Source organism: Xiphophorus hellerii, chromosome 18, assembly GCF_003331165.1.
Source record: "Xiphophorus hellerii strain 12219 chromosome 18, Xiphophorus_hellerii-4.1, whole genome shotgun sequence".
Taxonomy (NCBI): Eukaryota; Metazoa; Chordata; class Actinopteri; order Cyprinodontiformes; family Poeciliidae; genus Xiphophorus; species Xiphophorus hellerii.
In genome coordinates, this window is record NC_045689.1 from 15,389,205 (window position 1) to 15,409,744 (window position 20,540).

General features: G+C 37.5%; 1 protein-coding gene across 1 annotated transcript in view; it reads left to right on the forward strand.

The window, feature by feature from the left end:
- Positions 1–20,540, forward strand: part of kirrel3b (kirre like nephrin family adhesion molecule 3b) — a 188,264-nt gene that overhangs the window by 127,651 nt on the left and 40,073 nt on the right. The window contains 3 exon segments of the mRNA XM_032545453.1: positions 11,872–11,882; positions 11,884–12,030; positions 17,872–18,022. Of these exon segments, the coding sequence (XP_032401344.1) occupies positions 11,872–11,882; positions 11,884–12,030; positions 17,872–18,022 (309 nt within the window).

The window sequence follows — 20,540 nt, forward strand, 5'->3', positions numbered from 1 at the left end:
AATTGTAAGCTGGTACAGGTACAGATAAACAAGAGAATCAATCTCTCTCTCTTTTTCTCTCTCTTTCTCTGTTGCTCGCTTTCTCTCTAAATTATGCAAATAAAATATAAGCAAATTGTTAGCAGTGTGAATGTAGGCATTCCATATTACTTCCCACTTTATTAGCTGTTATAGAGTCTGATGGCAGAGGGAAAGAAAACATTCTTGAAGCTAGTATTCCTTCATTTAGTTATTTTATAAGATGTGTGAAAAGTCCATATTTGGGGCCATAGGGGTCTTTGACAATGGAGGCAACTCTCATGTACACTCTGCAATTGTAAATGTACTGCAGAGTCGGTAGTGGAGTCCTGATGAACCTCTCAAATTTGTTTCTCACTCTGTGCAAGTGTTTGTGATCCATGACAGTGGCACTGCCGTACCACACAGTGATACAGCTGGTGTAGATCCTCTTAACATTGCATCTGTGGAAATTCCTGAGGATCTCAGTCAACATGGCAAACTTCCTGAGCTTCCTCAGAAAATACAGCTGCTGGTTTGCATCCCAAGGTATTTGAAGCTCTCAAATGACTAGTGGATGATGAGGTCTCCTCTCCTTCTTCATATCCACTATCAACCATGGAGGTTGTCATCCTCACATCATTTCACCAGATTTGCTCCTCCCTTCTGTAAAACACTTCGTGATATGTTAGAGATCCCAAAACAAGCAAAAGATCACCCATCCATCAAACTATTCTCATGTAAATTTTTGTCATCTTCTTATAGAAAAATAAACCAGTCATTAGTAGCCCTCTGGATTATGTCAGTTAAAGTATAGAAGACATTATATTGCTGTGTTAAATTCTTAGGATAGATGGAAAACACATACTCTTAAATTCTAGGCTGAATGTTATCTTTCCAATTAACATGCCACTTATGTGTTTACCTATTTATCACCTTCATGTTGTTATTACTGGTTCATAAATATTCATGAAATATTTAAAAAATGCCCCCCACCCCCCACCAACTTCCCCTCCATTTAAATATTGTCTACATCATGTAAATCCTACAAAATGTTGCAAACATTAATTATATATTTTGGTCCTCATTGAAATTATCTCATTTCACAGTTGCTTCATATTTGTCGGCAGCACATCCAAGATGTGAATTGCTCTATTCCCACACATCCCAAAGGTGCTTGATTAGATTGAGATCTGGTGAGTGTGGAGGCCATTTAAGAACAGTGAAGTTATTTAATATTCAAGAGGATTTAAGCTTTGTTACATGATGCATTATCCCATTAACAGGAACCTAATGTTTGATGGTATCTCTGTGGTCATAAAGAGATGTGGTCAGCATGAATATTCAGTTCATGCTGACCACATGAACTGAATATGGTCCAATGATATTTAAAGGGTGCTCAGTTGGTTGTAAGGGATCCAAAGTGTGTCAAGTAAATGCCCACTGCCCTCTTCCCTTATACCAACAACAACATAAAACATTGATACACAACAGTATGAGTTTAACGTTTGTGTTTTTGCCAAATTCTCACCCCATCACCTGAAACTATCAAATTAGTCTCTGTTATTGTTCAATTTTGCTGAACTTTTTGAAACTCTAGTCTTAGTTACAACAAGGTTTGAAAAGGTGTATATTCAGAGATGATATTCTTTAGTTGTAGCAAATTGGTATTTATACTACTGTTGTTTTTATATTATCGAGAACCAGTCTGCCCATTCTACTCTGAGCTCTGAGATCAACAAGGTGTGTTAAGCTAACCAACTGCAGCTAGCTATTTTTTTCTTTTTTGGACCCAGTCTCTGTAAATCTCAATGGATTAACATGTTTTTTTGTTTGTTTTTTTTTCATAGACATTTTCAGACCAGTCGATCTGCCAACAATAACTATGCCACATTCAAAGTCTTTGCCAGGATTGTCTTGCAAAATAGATTTTTAATCTCAATGGGAGTTTCTTGGTGAAATAAAGGTTAATAATAAAAAGTCGCTTAAACCCCTATCTGTGCTAAAAACAATTGAACCCAACAATTGCTTTTGGGCTCACTGCCAACAAAGCATGCAGTGAGTCTAGTGAAATCACTGGGTTGTCTAAATGCTCTAAATGATTCAGAGTACTTTGTAGGTACTCTCTTCCTGCAATGTGTGGTTTATGCTCTACAAACCTCTGGGCTGAAAATACTTTATAAATGGCAGATAAACAGTGTACGTCTTAAGTAACTTTAAGTTCACACCTTTACTAAATACTCACGCCATGCTCACAACTTTCTGCCATAGCTGCTTATTATCATCTGCAACTCTTTTATAAGGGCAAATGAACTATCCAATTTTGGTCTTTGCTTTATATTCATTCATTTACTCATTCTATTTGTCTCTATGTGCTTGCATGTGTGGCTTGTGTAGGGGTGTGTGTGTATTCATTTGCACGCATGTAGCTGAGAATACAGTAGTTGTCAAACAGATGCACAATGACAGCTCCCAAAGAGGGATGGTGATCTGGGCCAGTGAGCCAAACATGTCTCACGTCTCCACCTGTGCTGGGCATTCCTTTTCTCATCTTCCTTTTTCTTTTTTTTTTTTTGATCTATCTATCAGAAACTTTGCAAGCTGTTGCGATGGGACGACAGGCAGTCTGTTCGAGCGTTCTTCAAAAATATACAAGTCAGGAAGCTCATTGCCGAAGCAGCGCATTACAACTGTCATACAATGCCTTCTCCTTCCAGCTTCCTTTTGAGAAGCCTGCTCTCATTCATTTGCTTCCAAATTGTTTTTCCTCCTCCCGCGCTCTCACTCTTGTGAAGCAGGGGATAGTCTCAGTATTCCAACCATCTGATTCGGTGGAGCTCTTCCAGCACTAGTTCAGTCCTGAAGATGCCAGCAGGTTTGCCATCAGCAGCGCCAATATCAAAGCAGATTTTTCATCCACCCGTATTGGAGGTAATCTGCTTCCTCGCATACACGCCGGTTTTATGTTTTTGTGGTATGGACATTTTATGTTTCACAAATCAAAAGGTGGTTTTATGGTCCCCAAGGGTTTGTCCATGCCCCTCTTTGAGGTGTTGGACTTACCACCTTGCTTCTCTGAGTTAATTACACATTAATATGCTTTGGTTTCATTTATGGGGCTCTTTGATTTTGCACTAAAAGTAAATGATGACAAAGCTCAGTCCATCTGACATCACTTTCTCTTTTTTATGTGAGAAGCCCAATTCATAGTTTATAGTTAAATATGTCAAGAATAAAAAATAATAGAAATTTTTAAGACAAAGAATGAGTAAGGCATTTTTTTCAGCTTTGAAGATAAAGTAGAGGAATGTAACAAAAAGACTAGGATGGGGTGATGTAATAAGTCTGCTTGTGACAGACTAATTTGGATTTTTCTCTTCAGAGAGAGACAGAAAAAAATGACTATTTGAAGCGTGTAACTCACCATGACATCTGTGATCCAGAGAAGCCACTGAATCTAAAGACAACTCAAAATATGTGACCCTATTAAGATCTTTCAAATGATTAAAGTAATGAACTCACTGTATCTGGGAGCTGTTTTTCTTTAGCTAAGACACAAACCTTACATCTTTGATTATTACCGACAGGCACATCCTTTGTGGCAGCTCTGCAGTCTGTAATCTTTGATTTGTATAAAACCTGTAATCACAGTAATACTTGCAAAACCTGATTTCTAAGGATGAATGCCCACAGGTTTCATGGAGAATAAAATTTGTGAAAGTATTGAAAGGGTTTTCATTATTATACTTCCGAAAAAGAAAAAAAAGAGAAGTCAGTGAAGCAGGGTTAGCAGTGAGTCAGCCCTGTAATTAAAGAGGAGCGATCAATCTGTACCACTGACCACACTACTTATGCCAAGTCCATCGAATGGCTGCAGTAAAGAGCTAATTTAGAACCATTAGGGACTGCCAAGTTTGCAAACAGCCCAGTAATGATGATGGCTGATTCAAGTTCAAGGCTTGGCCTCTGTCTAACAGTCAGACCTGGCAGTCACAGGAAGGGATCTGTGAAAGATCTCAGATGAAGAGAAATATATTTTTTTTATCATTATTTTCTTTTTTCAGTCATTTGCATGTTTATTGCATGCTGACTTATTGATCAAATCTTCTCCATTTCCCTGCCTTACCAATCCCTTCATCTTCCAAGGAAACTAAAAACACAAAAGTTTCCCAGTTTGCCTATTCTTTAGTTGATCACAAGTGTATTTCTAATAATTTATGTGTTTTATTATTTTTTAAGAATATTTTGTAGATATTTATTAAAAGAAATTGCTGTCTGGCTTACCATAATTGCCAGTTTTACACCTAGGTTCTTGTATTGCAAAACACAAAAATACACAAATATCCAACATCACATTGATATACACTAAACAGCAGTGCACAGTAGGCACCTAACAGTGAATGCAGAAGAAGATGACCCCTAGTTGGAGCCCGTGTGTCTTCTTAAAAAGTATCAGTGTTGAAATAGACTTTATATGTTGTGGAGTATCATTCCATGCTTTGGTATAAACACAGAAAAAATTAGGGCTTGGTTGTATTGGTCTACATATCACTACTATTTGTACTAGGATCTAATATTAAATTGTATTAGATTTGTTTATAGTTTCTCTTCTATGTGTCCAAGCAGTTACTAAAATTTTCTCATGCTAGCACATATGCAAAATTAAAATAAATATCAAATATCAAGAGCTTATATTTTCAATTTGAGAGCAGGAGTTCATATCTTTGTAATGTTTGCACTCAGAACATCTACTTTCTTTCAAATAAAATCAGTTTAATTCCCCCATATGCACAGTTTTATTATTACCTAATCAGGCAGCTGATAAAAATATCTTACTATCTTACTGAACTCAAATACATGCACTTATGTAAAGATACTGCGCATACCTCCAACTTGAAATATGACTATGACTAAATATTAACTATGGAAGGAAAAATAGTTTTCCTACTTAGGTTATAAGAAGATTACAGACTCAGTTATCCTAATAAACAATTGTGTGTAGTAGGTAATTAGGGAATTTTGTTATTTCTATACTGCTACTGTGTTTTCTTTTGTAGATATTTAATAAAAAAACACCTGTATTTACCTAAAATCTTTGTCCTGTATGCTGATACCGACAAAACTAGCCCTGTATTTACTTGGTATCTGAACAAAACCAGAATTCCCCTATTTCACACACCTCTTCTGACTTTGACAAGTGGTGGCAAGTATCTCTTTGTACTGACCTAATGGAAAAGGCATTTCCAAGAGTGGATTTAGCTATCAGAGTAAAAAGACCTACATAATTGCGTCACAAAGTGGTGTGGAGGTGGTGAGGCAGAACGCTGTAGACCCAGGATGTGATAAATAAATTATTTTAATGAAGGATGTCCAGAATAACACAGTCCAAATAAAGTCCAGAAACACCGTACAGCACAGCCGAGCGGAAACCAGGGGTCGACGCCGGTAGCAACCTGGTTACACGCAGGACTATAAACAACGAACTGGGCACACAGACGAAAGGGACAAGACGCTAAATGAGACAACAGCTAGACAAGGACCCAACGAGGAACAAGGAACACAGGTGGGGTTTAATACACTGAGGGTAATCAAGGAACGAGACACACCTGGGAATGAGACACACCTGGGAAACAATCAAGGGGAAAACAGGACAACACTGGGACTCAGAGACACAGAAAATTCTAAATAAACACAGAGAAAAACTCAAATCATGACAAATTGGTACCATGAAGAATCTGGAAATACTCTGAAATTCAAACTCACTGAACTTTCACTACTTTTTAATGTCCCAACCATAAGGTTCAGTGTAAATAACAATGGACTGTTTTGAGAGTTTATATTAGAGCGACACAGAGTAGCATGTAATTGTGAAGTGGAAGAATTATTACACATGGTTTTTAAAACAGATTGTCCAGAACAAGAAACACACATCAAAGATCAACACTGTAGTCAAGCTAAATTAAGAGGGAGGAGTAATAGGCTCAAGAAGTAATAGGCCGAGGATAACTGAAGGAGCTGCAGATAGCCATAGTCCAGGTGGGCAAATCTGTTAACAGAACAACTATAAACTGTGCAGCACAAGTATTTTCTTTTTAAAACTATGGCAAGAACAAAGCAGCTTGACACAACCTTTGTATGAGACAAAGCATTCATTTGAAAGAAATGTTTGCCCTACATGTATAACATTATGTATGCAATAACCTAATAGTGGACATATCACTGAACACACAAGTCCCACAATGCAAAATGGTGGTGCTGGCATTGAGCTGCAGGTGATGCATTTCTTCAGTAGGGACAAAACTACTGATCAGACTTAAGGTAAAGATGAATGGAGATCGAAGGTAATTCTTGAAGAAAACCTATTGATTCAGACTGAAGTTGAGGTTTGCCTTCCAACAGGACATCAACCTTAGGCACACAGCCAGAGTTACAATTGAATGATTTAGATCAGAGGTGTCCATCTTCAATCCTCAAGGGTTAGGGTCCTGTATGTGTTGAATGCATCCTTGTTCCAACACAACTGATTTAAATGACTGAATTATCTCTTCTTGACATCACTTTAGGTTCCCCAGATGCCCATTTGATCTAGGTGTGCTGAACCAAAGCAACATCTAAAACATACAAGGACCAACTTTGAACACGACCAATGTTTATCTGTTAGAACAGGCCAGTGAGACACCAGATTTAAATCCAACTGATAGTCTGCAGCAATTCTCAAATAATGTTTGATAGGTTTATTTTAATTCCTAACCTGCAAAGAATCAACCAGAGACACAATTTACTTTTCTGCAGAACAGGAGAGTGGACCCGAGACACGGAAAGCCTCTGTCAAACACTGTCTGGGATCAACTCTGCCCGATCTTTCTCTGCATTTGGCTTTATTAGAAAATACAAGGAAGGAGGTTGGGCTTTTTCACATAGTCACACAAAGAATTTGGCCAATGACCTTTACTACAGAATGTTCTGGAACCTTCTGTGGGCATGCCCTTACAAGGGCATGAGGCTGACCGCAACCAATCAGCCCCACAGAAAGCTGATACCACAGGAATGCAACCTTCTCTAGCCTCCAGGCAAACATCCTAAAAATGGTTAATAGTGTTTCACAGAAGGAAAGGAGTCAAGTAAACAACACACAAAATAATAATATGAAAACATAACCTTTCAAATAAACTCACAAGTAAATGAACTTAGATAATTTTTCTAACAATGTTCACTGATGTTTCTCATCCGGTTTGACTGAGCTCCAGCATCTTTGCAAAAAACAATGGGCAAAACTATACAGTCTCTAGATGTACAAAGCTTGCAGTACCGCAAAATACTTGCAGCTGTTATATAGCAAGGAGGGGCTCTAAGGTGTTTAAGAGGTATAAACACCTTGACAAGGCATAGAATTTTGACACCACTGTTACTATTCCCATAGAACCTGAAATACAGTGAAAGAGAGTAAGATATTAAGGCAGCCAAGTCAAGTACCTCCCCTCAAAGTGTTTTGCTGGCAAGGATACCACCACTTCCACAGTGACATGACCTGAATGTGTTCCACAGCACAGATATTTCTGCCTTTGACTTTCATGTAACTCCACTACACCTGTGGAGAAGTAGTGAAGCAGAAATTTTGCGACGTTCTTGTGTGCTTCACATCGCTGCTCCAGAAAAGAAAAGGTAAGACACATTTTAACTGAGACTAAAGGAGGCATATAGACTTAACTATGTAATGAAGACATAACCAAGTTCATTAGTGGTGTTGCTTTCAGAAGCTAGCACCTTTATACAGACACCGATATGTGTTAACATGCCTGGGAGATCTTTTTTTTTCTCCTTGGAAAGAAAGAATAAAAAACTTGTGATCTCACCTCTCCTTGGAGCTTTGAGCACTTTGAGCAATAGCAGGAAAATCACCCCTCCTGAATGTGCGCTATTCAAAGGAGAGTCCTATCAGTCACATACTGTCAGGCTCTCCTATCTAATCTTCTCCTCTCCATATGAAAGCCTTTATGGCTGCCTTATATGCTTGACATTTAATTAATGTTTCAGTCATGTCTGCTGGAGAATGCTGACAGCAAGCCGATATCTCTGGATCTTTGCAATCAGCTGTCATGGAGTGAGTCTCACTTTTATTTTGTCTGCATTTCTGGTTCATAATGCTGTTCTCATGCTCCTTGTCTCATTTGCATATCAAGCAGGCACTGGATTGTTAGCATGAGAATAAACTAATAGGATCCTCCTCATGACCCTCTTTCCAATTGACGATGAAAGAACAGAAGGTGGCCACATTCTCACAGAGATGCTTTCCTCCTTTCAAAAATCAGCATGCTCACTTGTCTGACCTGCTTGTTTTGACCTGGGATTCCTCCACCTCTCCCACCCTCTACATATTAATGAGGAGAAGATGAAAGGGAGCCATGCCAGAACCAACGCTGCATTTCAAACTCGAGCACATATACGGGAACAAGTGATTCTGAAATGTCTTTGAAATAGCAGATTTGCTTGGCCAGCTGGCTGGAGTCGAAGTAGTCTGGTCTAGTCAGAGTACAGACTTCAGGTGTTCCCACGCAGGCCTGAATCAGCCATTACTCATGGTAAATGTGCGGGGTTGATGGGTGTGTTTTCTGATTATTTGAGCAAGGAAACATTTCACATGGTTTTAATCAATAATGTTATGTAAGGAAAATGCATTAGTCATAACAGCCAAAGACTGAAAAGCCACCCCCATCTACTAATCAGCTGCAGCACTAGAACAAAGATGTGCTTGTGTTTAGCAAAGTACTAGAGTGGTACAGATAATCAAATTAAAAACATCCATCCTTTTTAGCAATAAAATAGTTTTAGATCTAACTGGCAACCCACCAATTACAGGATGAAATCATACTCTTTGTATTCCTTGTATGTGATAATTCTTTGTTATTTTTTAATACATGTGTCAAACTCCAGACCCCTGGGACAAATCTGGCCTGTAATAGACTATAGAATGCCACATAAATGGGAATTCAAGATGAGTTGTGTACTTAAATATTATCATTCAAAATAAATCAGTTTGTTATTGTATAGAGCCAAATCACATTAGTGTGAAAAGATGTTAGATGTTATTTAATCTTAAGAAATCCAAATTGAATGTAGAGAAAATTGTAATATTTTAACAGAATGTTAGTGGATAGTTTATTTTTCTATACATTCCGCTACAACTGGTCCTTTGAGGATATTCATCATGTTCATATTAGTTTCAGATCTGACGCCTTACTTAGGCAAGGTTTAAGTAAGGCGTGAAGAGCCTGTAGTAATTCCTTAACACCAAATTTTATTCTTTTCCACCTGAATTTCAAAAGCAAAACCCCTCCAAGACTGCTTTGTACAGCTACAATAATTTTAATGTCCTCCCAACTCATTTGCAATGAAAATCATCTATGTCTTTTAAACCTTTCCCACTGGATAGAATGTCTTCTTTCATTTTCTGTTTACTAACTGTGAACTGATTGAAGCCCTACTAGAAATACGTCCATGAATCAGCAAGGTGGTGGCTTGCTTTTACACAAAACCTAAGTAAAATGATGCCCATTTCCACTGGTCAGTGAGCTAGGGAATGCACCTTACCTAAACATATTTTTATTTCATCATAAGGCAACACAAAGACAAAAAGAACAGGCACCCCCACACGTGTTACATTCACACCTATGGAAAATTAGTGCTGAATGTTTTGCATGATGTATGTTTTTGGACTGTTGGAGGAAGGCATACTTTCTTGACATGTTGCACACATGTGTAGGAACAACATGCAAATTGTGAGCAAAAACAGTCCTTGCTAGGTTTTGAACCCAGCACCCTCTTGCTTCAAGGCAATAGTGCTAGCAAGTGTATGTGGATTAGCAGTGCTTGATTCACATGTAAAATCAATTTCTTGTTTGTTTTTCTTCATTTATAGAAAAAAATCTAAACTGTAGCATTTAGTCTCCTTTGTTGATTGAGAGAAAATTGTCAGCACATCCTTGTTTTCATGCTTAGACGATTGCAATTCCCTGTTTGAAGGACTAGATAAACTTCTGTCACACGTCCTGTCTCATTCAAAATGCTGTTAGATTATTACTACTTTGTAGTAAGTAAACAGTGGAAATATAGCTCAGTTCAGTTTTTTATTTATACAACAGATTTGTAGCCCTTTGCAGTCCGATTTTATTAAACAGCTCTTTATTGAGTCAACTTTGTTAAAGATGTGCAACAACCTTTTAATTTCCTCTCACTTGTACGCCAATGATATTCAGCTGTATGTCTCTTTTAAGCCTAACCAATTTTATAGGTCTTCTGTCCATTTAATTTTCTCCAAAGATCTGCTGCTCATTGGAGTTTTTCCTTTTTTTTTTTCTTCTTGAATCACTCTCTGTGAACCCAGGAGATGGTTATGTTTGAAAATCCCAGTAGATCAGCAGTTTCAGAAGTACTCCAACCAGCCCATCTGGCACCAAGAACCATGCCACATTCAAAGTCACCTAAATCCCATTTCTTCCCCATTCTGATGCCCATTATAAACCTCACCAGGCCTACATGGATTGAGTTACTGTCATGTCATTGGCTAATTTGCTATTTGCTATTGCTGCCGGTGAGTGTAAATAAACATTACTTACTTACATGTAAAACTCATGTCCATGTGAATGCCAGGACCTACAATCAATTTTCCAATTTTAGCCATTTTAATTTAGCTACTAATCCTTGTAAATATAATGGGTTTTTACTAAGAAAAAGTTGGCCAAATATATCAAAGTCTGTGTTCTGATTTAATAAAGATCTAATAACTAAAGAGCTTTAAAGTAAATCCAGTTATCTGGCTTTGAGATAGAACTTTGGAATTTGTTTGATTATTTACTTCAAACTGAAGTAAAATTGGGAGAAGTAATACTTTTTTATCCTTGTTTTTAATTTCAGAAGCAGCAGTTGTAGAATACTGTAGGGGTACTCTTGTACAGGGGAAAGTTCATACATATATCTTGCCATAAAATATTACTTTATGCTGTTTTTCATTAATTTTACAAACACACCCCGAATTACATTTTTTCTCTCTTTTCATCCGTCTCAGATCTGTTTGACAGCAGATATCTCACCCATAACAACCTCGTCTCCAATCATGACGCTGTTGCAGGGGAATATGGCAGCTGCTTGCAAGACTTTGATTTCATCTTGCCCCAGATTTGCATTGTAATGAGAACTCAGGTCAATCAATAATTCACAGCAGTTTCACTTATAAAAATTAAAGACCGAAAGAGGAAAGGAAAAAAGGAAAACAGATCAACTCATGGGTGAAACAAGAACAGGACTTTGATGTGTGCCATAGGAGGCACACATGCGGTTGTGATGCTCTCCTTCTCCGTTTGTATTTGTAAACACTGTGAGCTGCACAGGAGAGGAAAGTACATGCACGCATCTGATCAGTGTAATGGATTTACCCGTAACATGTACTGTATGTGTGTGGAGCCTCTGCACTGAGTGTCGAGAGAGTTGATTGTTGTTTGAAGAGTCACGCTACTGACTTTGACTTCCTAAGCTGGAAACCACTGCATACATTGCTTTTCTTTTAGCAAATATACTTTCTGACTGCAGTTTTACACCTTCCATGGCCAACCTGAGATGGAAAAAAAATCCTGCTAATTATACGTGTACATGTGACAGAGGCCCTAGTAGTGTCTTGTGAAGATCATGAAGTACATGGAAACTAAGAAATTAAGAGTTAGTTTGTTCATTATTGGTTTGAGTGTATGCGGTACAAGAAACAAATTAAATGAAGCCTAGTTTAATAACAAAAGCAGTGTTATTTGGTTGTATGCCCCAGTAGTAAACAAGGTATTAATTAACACCTCCAGGGCTTACAACTCCTTTTTTTTGTGTCAATAGTACCCCCGGACTGACCCAGTCATCAGTGGCGGACCTGTAGTGAGCCTGAGAGCTGGCAATCCTCTAAACTTGACGTGCCACGCTGACAATGCCAAACCTGCGGCATACATTATCTGGATCCGGAATGGAGAGGTCCTTAACGGGGCCATGTACTCCAAGGTAAGCACTGAGGTGTGTGTCATAACACAGTAATACTTGCAAAAATTGATTTCTAAGGATGAATGCCCACAGGTTTCATGGAGAATAAAAGCAAGGTGGGGGGCTGTGTATGAGCATTGTTCACTAGGTTTTTAGTTGTAATAACTGAAGCTGTGCATTGATTCTAGATCGTTCCTCTTTAGGTCCAAAAATAAAAACTTCAGTTTTGTTTCTGCTCAGCTGGAGAAGGTTTTGGCACATCCACACATTTATCTGTTCTAAGCATCTGTTCAGTGATTGGATGGGTTCTGAGTCACCTGGTGACATCGTAATGTAGAGCTGTGTGTCATCTGCATAGTTATGGTAGCTAATATTATGTCCTGTTATAACCTGAGCTAGTGGGAACATATAAATATTGAATAAAAGGGGTCCTTCAGTTTTAGGTGGGTGTTTGCCTTAGCCTTTAGGTTGGTTTTATGAAGTGATATTCCTCAAAAACACAAGCATTTGCTTCCTCTGTTTTACAAATGTACTAAAACAAACAGATGGTGAGATCATGAGACTATCAGTAACTTTACGTCTCTTTCCAGCGTTTTGATATCGTCCTACAGACGCTTGCTTGATCAAACAATACTCTGATCTACAATGTGAAGTTCCTGAATGTTTTATGCCACAGTCTGATTCTCAGCCATAGCTTGTTCTTAGACTTTGGATATCACTGCAGTTCCAAATTCGTTTATGCTGTCGTCACATGAACCTAAACACTGGATTCACATTTATTCTCAAGGCTTAGTCATCCATTTAAATCGGTTATATTCTATTTATGTTTAAACAAAGCACATAAAAAGGCAAGGCACTTTAGGCGACTAAGACCACCCGTGCCTTCTTCCTCTCCCTGCGCTGTCTCATCCCATTATTGGCTTTTTTCAAAGAGCAGATAAATGCCATTGATTGGGCTGAGGTACGGCACCAGGCTGCTTTGAATAAACTGATTGCCGGAGGTGCTGTTTGCTAATGGTAGGTGGAGGAGCGTGCTTCCTACCTTCACTTCCTCCTCAGGAGCGAAGGCAGACATGAAGACATCCAGCGCCAATAGGTGACGGATGCTCGCATGCCTGCGCTGAGCCCAAGTATGTGCTTCCCCCCTCTTATCTCTATTGCCTAACATTAAAAAGCAATGGGTTCAATTAAACCAAGATGACTTTTCTTGGGTCCGCAGAGCAGCAGGGGGACATTTTGAAAACATAATCATCTGCTCTGATGGTCTTCTCATATCCAACAGATGAAGAGGTCTAATGTGAGCAGATGTGGTGAAGGGTTCACAAAGATGGCTTTACTGATGGTGTCATATGTAATGACAGTTTTGACCCATCCTAAACCTCATTTCTGTGACCTCATGAAAATCTATTTACTGGACCAGTGATTAAATGAAAACTATATGATTAAAACTAACATTTGGCAACCATGTGTGTTGCTTTTAACCAAAGCAGAGTTCATAAAATGATGCACTGCTTATCATTAGTGAGGGTAGCTTAGGAATTTATAGCTGCAGTACATAATGAAGAAGCTCACCAAAGGAGAGAAAGAAGTTACATATCAAAACATATAAATCCCATTAAATTAAAACATTAAAGGAAGGCCTTTAGCTCAAAGCTATACTGAAAAGGTCTCCACACATTTCTGTCTTGGAAAAGTTAAATAAAAAAATAATTTGATGCAGCAGTTTGAGATGAGATTAGAATTCTGAGGATGACTTTAACAGTTGGTTCTATTGCTGTCCATCTTTGCCATCCATACCAAAGATCAGGTTTTGATTTAATCAGAGAATAATTTGTGCTTATGCAACACACTAATTAGGTCTGATCAAGCAAATTATTGTTAAAATGTATTTATTTATCTGTCATATCTTAACTAGTGCTTACGTTTTGCATGACTGTAATGGCTAACAAATTATTTTTCATTTTAGCTTTTTCTACTAGACTGTACAACCTAACAGAGGAAACAATGTTCTGCATGTCCTGCTGGAATTTATTCCCTTTTATGTATCAAAGCTAAACTAGAAAAAAAGTGCATAAAGTGCACACTGCTGGTTTAAATCCTTACAGAACAAAAATTGCAGGTGGTTTTAGTTTCAAGAAATTTAATGAATAGGAAAAAAATAATATTTGACTTCAAAGTCTACAAAGGAAAAATTGACCACTTCTCATCTTTTTGTCATAGATTGTTTCATCTTTAGTTGCAAGAGGTTAGCATGTGGTTTTTGAGCAGGTATTTCTTTTGCTATCAAGCTTGTTTGTAAAGTAAGAGAGTGTTTATGCTGCACAATTTCCAATAATGCTTGAAAACCACATTAATCAAACAGATAAGAGAAAAAGGTGGTTTATTGTTATAAGCTTCTTTGTTTCTCTTACCTTCAGAAGGTCAGAAAATATTAATTACATCTAAGCTTATTGTCCTGTAATCTGGTTATATGTGTATTGTTTAGAGCTTTATTTGGTATTAAATAAGAAAATATCTCAATTTGTGGTGTGGACTAAGGTTGATTTTTTTTTGTGCTGCTGCCAGCTATCCCTGTTTCTAAGATTAATGACTGCAGACAGGTCTAGAGTTATGATAGAAACAATCCCGATTGTGTCACAAAGAACATTACATTGACATACTCCGTGTCTGACAACTAATGTTCTCTGCTTTCAAAGTGACTCACGCACAAATATGAATTTCATCACATGGCTCTTCACATGGAAATGGGATTCACAGAGCATAGGAGCTGTAATATTATTTTCCTGCAAGTCTCAGAAATGCCAAAAAACCTAATATATTCACCCGAGTGGTGTAGATGCCTCAATTTTATGTTCCTTTAAAAGGCACATTGAGATGGTTGAACTATAAAGTGATAAGTATATATAATGTCTTGTATCAGTTTAAAAGTTGAATTATTTTTTTTTTAATCCACACTATTCAGAATGAGGGGTGATTTGGAAGGAAAGATGGCATAGATGAATTGAGGTTTCACTGGCCTAAAATCTTTGCATTAGTGTGAAAGAAAACATCCCTGAGGCATTTGAACCTATTTTAGCCTTCAACCTTCTTTAGTGGGGGTCTACCAGGATGCCCATCTTGACATTATTTCCCCACTTCACTTTTGCGAAGGTTCTTCAGATCTATCAGACTGTGAAAATATTCACTCTTGTGGCAACCCCACAGTCTATCTGTCAGATAAGTCTTTTGCTTTTACTGAATCAAATCAAATCAAACTTATTTATATAGCACATTTAAGAACACTGCCATTGGTCAAAGTGCTGTAAAGAAAAAAACACAAAATAACAGGTAATCCCAAAAGAGAAAATACAAACACATCATGAGAAAGAAACAGAAACATAGGTGGACCCAACAAATGAATCTCTCACTCCGTATTAAAAGCCAGTGATTAAAAATGTGTTTTAAGAAGTGACTCAAAGACATCTAGACTACTAAATCCTTTTAAAACTTTAATTTTCTTCTATGGAAACTGACCTTTGGGTTTTGTTGTTGTTTGTATAGGCTCACAGTAATAAAGCTTCAGCTTTCAGACAGCTAACTGTAGGCTTTGGGTAAAAACGTTTCTGGTATTCACAGCAGTTCATAATTTCATTACTGTGTCACTGGTATAATCTTCTTAGACGGTTAGTCTAAGAAACTAACCGTCTAAAGTTTCTCAAACACAATCCAAAAAAACTTGCATTTGCAAAGTTACAGCTCAATTTAATTTCAATTTAACTTTAGAAGAGGCTGTTCCAAAGCTTTTTCTCTCAGGCCAGGGAGATCTTTTACTCAAAATGGTAAAAAATGGTGGGATATGGCAGATTGGGTGAAGCCATTCTGTAATGTCGACAAAGAAATTTTAGCTAAGCCTGAATGTCTTCTTCATCGGAAAATGGTTCTGTATTTTAACCCTCAGGTATATTGCTGACAGAATTCCATGGAGCTTTTTAGGACTTGTCAGGCTCTTGGCAGCTTTCCTGACCAATTAGCATTTTATCTTTTTATTAATTTAGAGAGAATCACACAGTTTGTAATTTCAGGTTAATCAGATTCAGTCATGAAGACTGAAAGCTGAAACAGAACTGAAAGGCTTTTCAACAAAGTTGACGTAATAAATATCTGCTGTTGTTTTTAGTTTTTTTGGTACAATTTCCCTTTGGAGTGTGTGTTTTTTCAATCAATCATGCTTTAGTGTTGCTATTTGCATTTCCACTATGATTAAAGTCACATTGTAGATCTCAAAAAGCCTGTATAAATATAAAATTAAATAACAGAAAACAAGTTATATATCATCTGTTTAAGACACAAAGACCCGACTTTTTAACAGGACTTTTGAGAGTTTTGGTGTTGGACATAATTTCCATAGCCTAGCATGTTTTTAATATATAAACACAATTTTCAGCTGTTTCCATTCTAAATTGAGTTTTTTAATGTAGTTTCCTTTCTATGAAAAAGAACTGAGCCTTGCGCCTACTTTAAAGGGAAGGCAGGGAAATGCATCTTGACTTTGTGGTTGACCACCCTGCACCCTGTTGCCCACACAATTTGTTCTATTCAGTGACTTTGTTCTGTCCTGCACTGCTTAGCATAGCCTCCCAGAACCCTCCTCTGAGTGCCGGAGTCATAGCAGAGAGCCAGCAAGCGCTACCAACCGATTCCAGATGGCTTCCACAATACAGGGCTCAGAGGATGAGCACTGAAAAGAAGATTGATTTCCTTTGTGGAGTATGACAAGCCATGCACTAGAGCACAGCTCTCCAGGCACACAAAAGGAAGCTCAAAAAAACATATTTCAAATACTTTTTATTTATTTAATTTCATATCAGCCTCCCTTTGGGGGTAAAACTACAGGCGGAATGTTTTGATGGTTCACTTCTGTTTGCTGCAGTAGAGCCAATTGTATATGTATTTGTTTTAATCTTTTTCTTGCTTTTCTTTGATGTTCCCTTTGTTTTAACTTCTTTATTTTCACACAATTATTTGTGGGAAAAGTTTAGAATTAAGATGTAAAATGCTTACATAGGTGAACATTTCACTTTCTTTTATTCTACACCTGCAGGTGCTTACAGCTTAAAAGATAATTCATATATTTTAAAGTGAAGTTCTGTTGAGATGTTTTTATCAGTAATGGTTTGCTTACTGTTGAAGTGAGTTTTTTCTTATAAAGAAACAGAGTATTGGAAGGCAGCAGCTAATCAGACAGGGGACAGAAAATTTTGCATATAGCCTCTTTTAGCTCTTCATGCAGATATCTATGTTAGGTTTTTCTCAAGGATTTTAAGCTGAATAATATATTTGTTACTATGTTATTGTGATCAAACTGATTCCAGGGCTTGCTTAGCACCTTTTTTTTTTTTTTGCTTCTGCTGCAATCTCTGTCTCTGCATTAATAAACTGGAAATTTCTAAGATCCAGTGCTGACTGGCAAGAGGGTAGAATCACTTTTATTAGGCGCTGGAGACCAGTTTAATTATGGACACCAATAACCAAACAAAATGTTTAAAAGCCTCTTTAAAACTTCTGTCTGTTAAATCTAAATATGAATGTTTTTTGTCTGAAATATTTAAAATACAAAAAAATATGTCAAAACAGGGGTCATTCCGACTAGTTTTTCACCAGTTTTGTGGTTTCTTTAGTTCTGTTTTGTCTCACAAAAATAAAGCATCTTTCTATCAGTTACAGTATCTATTAATAATTTTAACTCCTGAAGGTGGAGTTTCCTTTTATTATCCCAACTTATATGGACAATACCCAGGATACAAATGACACAATGCTCCTCATTTTCGGTATTTAAGCACAAAACTGGTTTTATCTCATGAAGTGTTACTTTGCTTTTTCCAGACATTACTCCGAGATGGCAGGAGAGAAAGCACAGTGAGCACACTCTACCTTTCACCATCCAACATCGAGACTGGTCAGCAGATCATCTGCAAGGCTTCCAACAAGGCAGTGCCCGAGGGCAAGGAGACCCGCGTCACTATTGACATTCAGCGTAAGCATATTTTCTCTAAATCTTTACAGTTAGATGAGAAGAAAACACTAACATATGATCAGCAGGATTCAAAAATATGAATTATACGGTTACAAAAACCCACATGACTTTAACGCTGTGGTCATATGTGATCTCCTGTAGACTCTCACTGGTATTCATAATTGATTTCCTTTTTTCTTCTCACATGCCATCTAGTCATATCGATTGGTGATGCACCAGTAGTTTTCATTTTCTGTGATGAAAAATATATTAAGAAAAGTCAGAGCATCTGTCCATCTAAATACGTGTGTTCCGGCTACCTGCTCACTGTGGAAGAATGCAAAGTCTTCCCACCTCTCATATTTTCTCTCTTATGCCATCAATCTATTTGATGAGAGAATCCACATTTCAAGTTGAAAATAGGCAAAGTAAGCCCAGCGTGTAAACCGTATTCAACCTCAATTGTCAGGGAATATTTTTTCGATCAAGAACTGCTCACAGTAAGAGAAAGGATTTGAACAATGGGATTTTGCATCACTCACAACCCCTTCAACGCCATTAAGTATGACTAATAAAGCAGAAAATGCTATTTAGAGAGCCATCATGACTGACGGCTCCATTCTTTTTATTATGTACACGGCAAGAGGCAAGAATGGCACGAGCGGGCATAGCATAATCAGGCCAACTCAGGCGCGGGAGTAAAAATGATTAAGAGTTGTTAGTGTTTGCAACCCTAGCAGTTTGCGCTCTTCGTTTTTTTTCTTTGCCATGCAGTCAGAGAAGGAAGTCTGCCCACATGTAAACTGATTTGTCACCATGTATAATGATGTGTCTCTGATAACTGCCTGCCATCATAGCATCATCCACGCCTGTAAATGTTTGATTTAACCCTGAAAAATGAGTGGAGCAGATCTCTAATTAGCATTCTAAAATGTCGTCTTTACACAATTAAAGCTCCTGAAAACATTTTTCACAGTGTGAGATGAAACCGAGCGACAGCAGAGACTAATTGTCGAGATCCAAACTGTTTCCCACAAGGCTAAGGCTCTCGACTCCCTCCCTCGCTTTTGCTCCCCCCCTTCTTCCTCCTCCTCTCTTGGATTTGACAGGTAGTGCTCAGCACGGCTGAGTGGAGCCTTTGGAGTTTAACCAGAGATCCACTCATCACATAAAGTTTCCCCTGAATTCAAGCATGCAGTAGCTGAACTTTGATTGATTTCTGTTAGGTATTAATTGTTTAAATTGAATGCAGGCTAATTTGATTACAAGGTCAGCGACTTGTAATCTGTCCAAAATACAGATGCAAAAATCAAAGCTAAAGGGCAATTACACACTTTTTGATGCACTAAGTGGTAAATTTACCACTTAGTGCATCAAATTTACCACTTGAGGTAAATTTACCATTTATCTACCTAGTTATACAGAATCTTGCAAAAGTTTTGAATGTACTTTATTTTTAAGCACCTTAGGAGGAAGGAAGATGATACATGGTTTTCAAAATGTTTTACAAACAAAAATTGGAGTGTGACATGCATTTGTGTTCTACCCTCTCGACTCTGATGCCCTTAAATGAAAGTCAGCCAACCTTGATGCTGTTCAATCGCAGTATAATTAATACATCTTTTTTGTAAAGGCTTCAGAGGTTTGTTAGAAAACCATGAAAACAACACCATAAAGACCAAAGAGCACACCCAAAAAATCCCCATGAAATCAATAGATTTTTGTAGTTGTTGTCTGTCACCATGTCTGTTTTATTCCTTAAGAAAATAATCAAATTTCTGACCAAATTTATATTTTTGAATTTAAAAAAGTAACAAAACGACATTTTATCTATTTTTATTAAATAAAAAAGGTGGCTAACATTAAGCTAGGTTTGGTCTAAAAGTCATGGTAGATACCTCAGCCTGCATGCAGCAGGCTGCAATTCACTTTACTGCTCGCTGAGAATATCTTACTGTAAAATTCCTGAAAAGATGACTATAGGAACAAGTTGAATGTGAATGAAGTATGCTGTTTACAACTTACAAAAGTTGTTTTAATTCAAAGTGCTGCATCAGTAAAATAAAGTTAGCTCCTTAAAGGACCCCAAAGGCATTCAGAACCATATTGGATGACCTAACTATTCCAACGATTGACTCAATTATTACCAGTGACCTACTTTAATTACCATGTTTAATTTCAATAATTTTAAGAATTACTCCCAGGTTTGACTTAAATTGAACATTTTTAATTTGTTTTTTAAACTGATTATCACCTCTTTAGAAACAACTATGCGATATAACAATGCTGCTCAATTAGTCACTTGTTCCTTTGCAGCCTTGATTGCTATGTACCTGAAATTTCCAGGTATGGATGGATGGATGGAAGGAGCAATCTGGCATGGGATATTTCAACCTATGCACTGTTAGGTGGACATTTCACATCCACTTTAACAACCAGGGATTCAAGTAATTTCCTATCATTTACTTATAATTTACTCTAAAGAAATGTGATTATGTGACTCTGAAAAAATAATATCTGCCATGAAGGGACTGCTCAT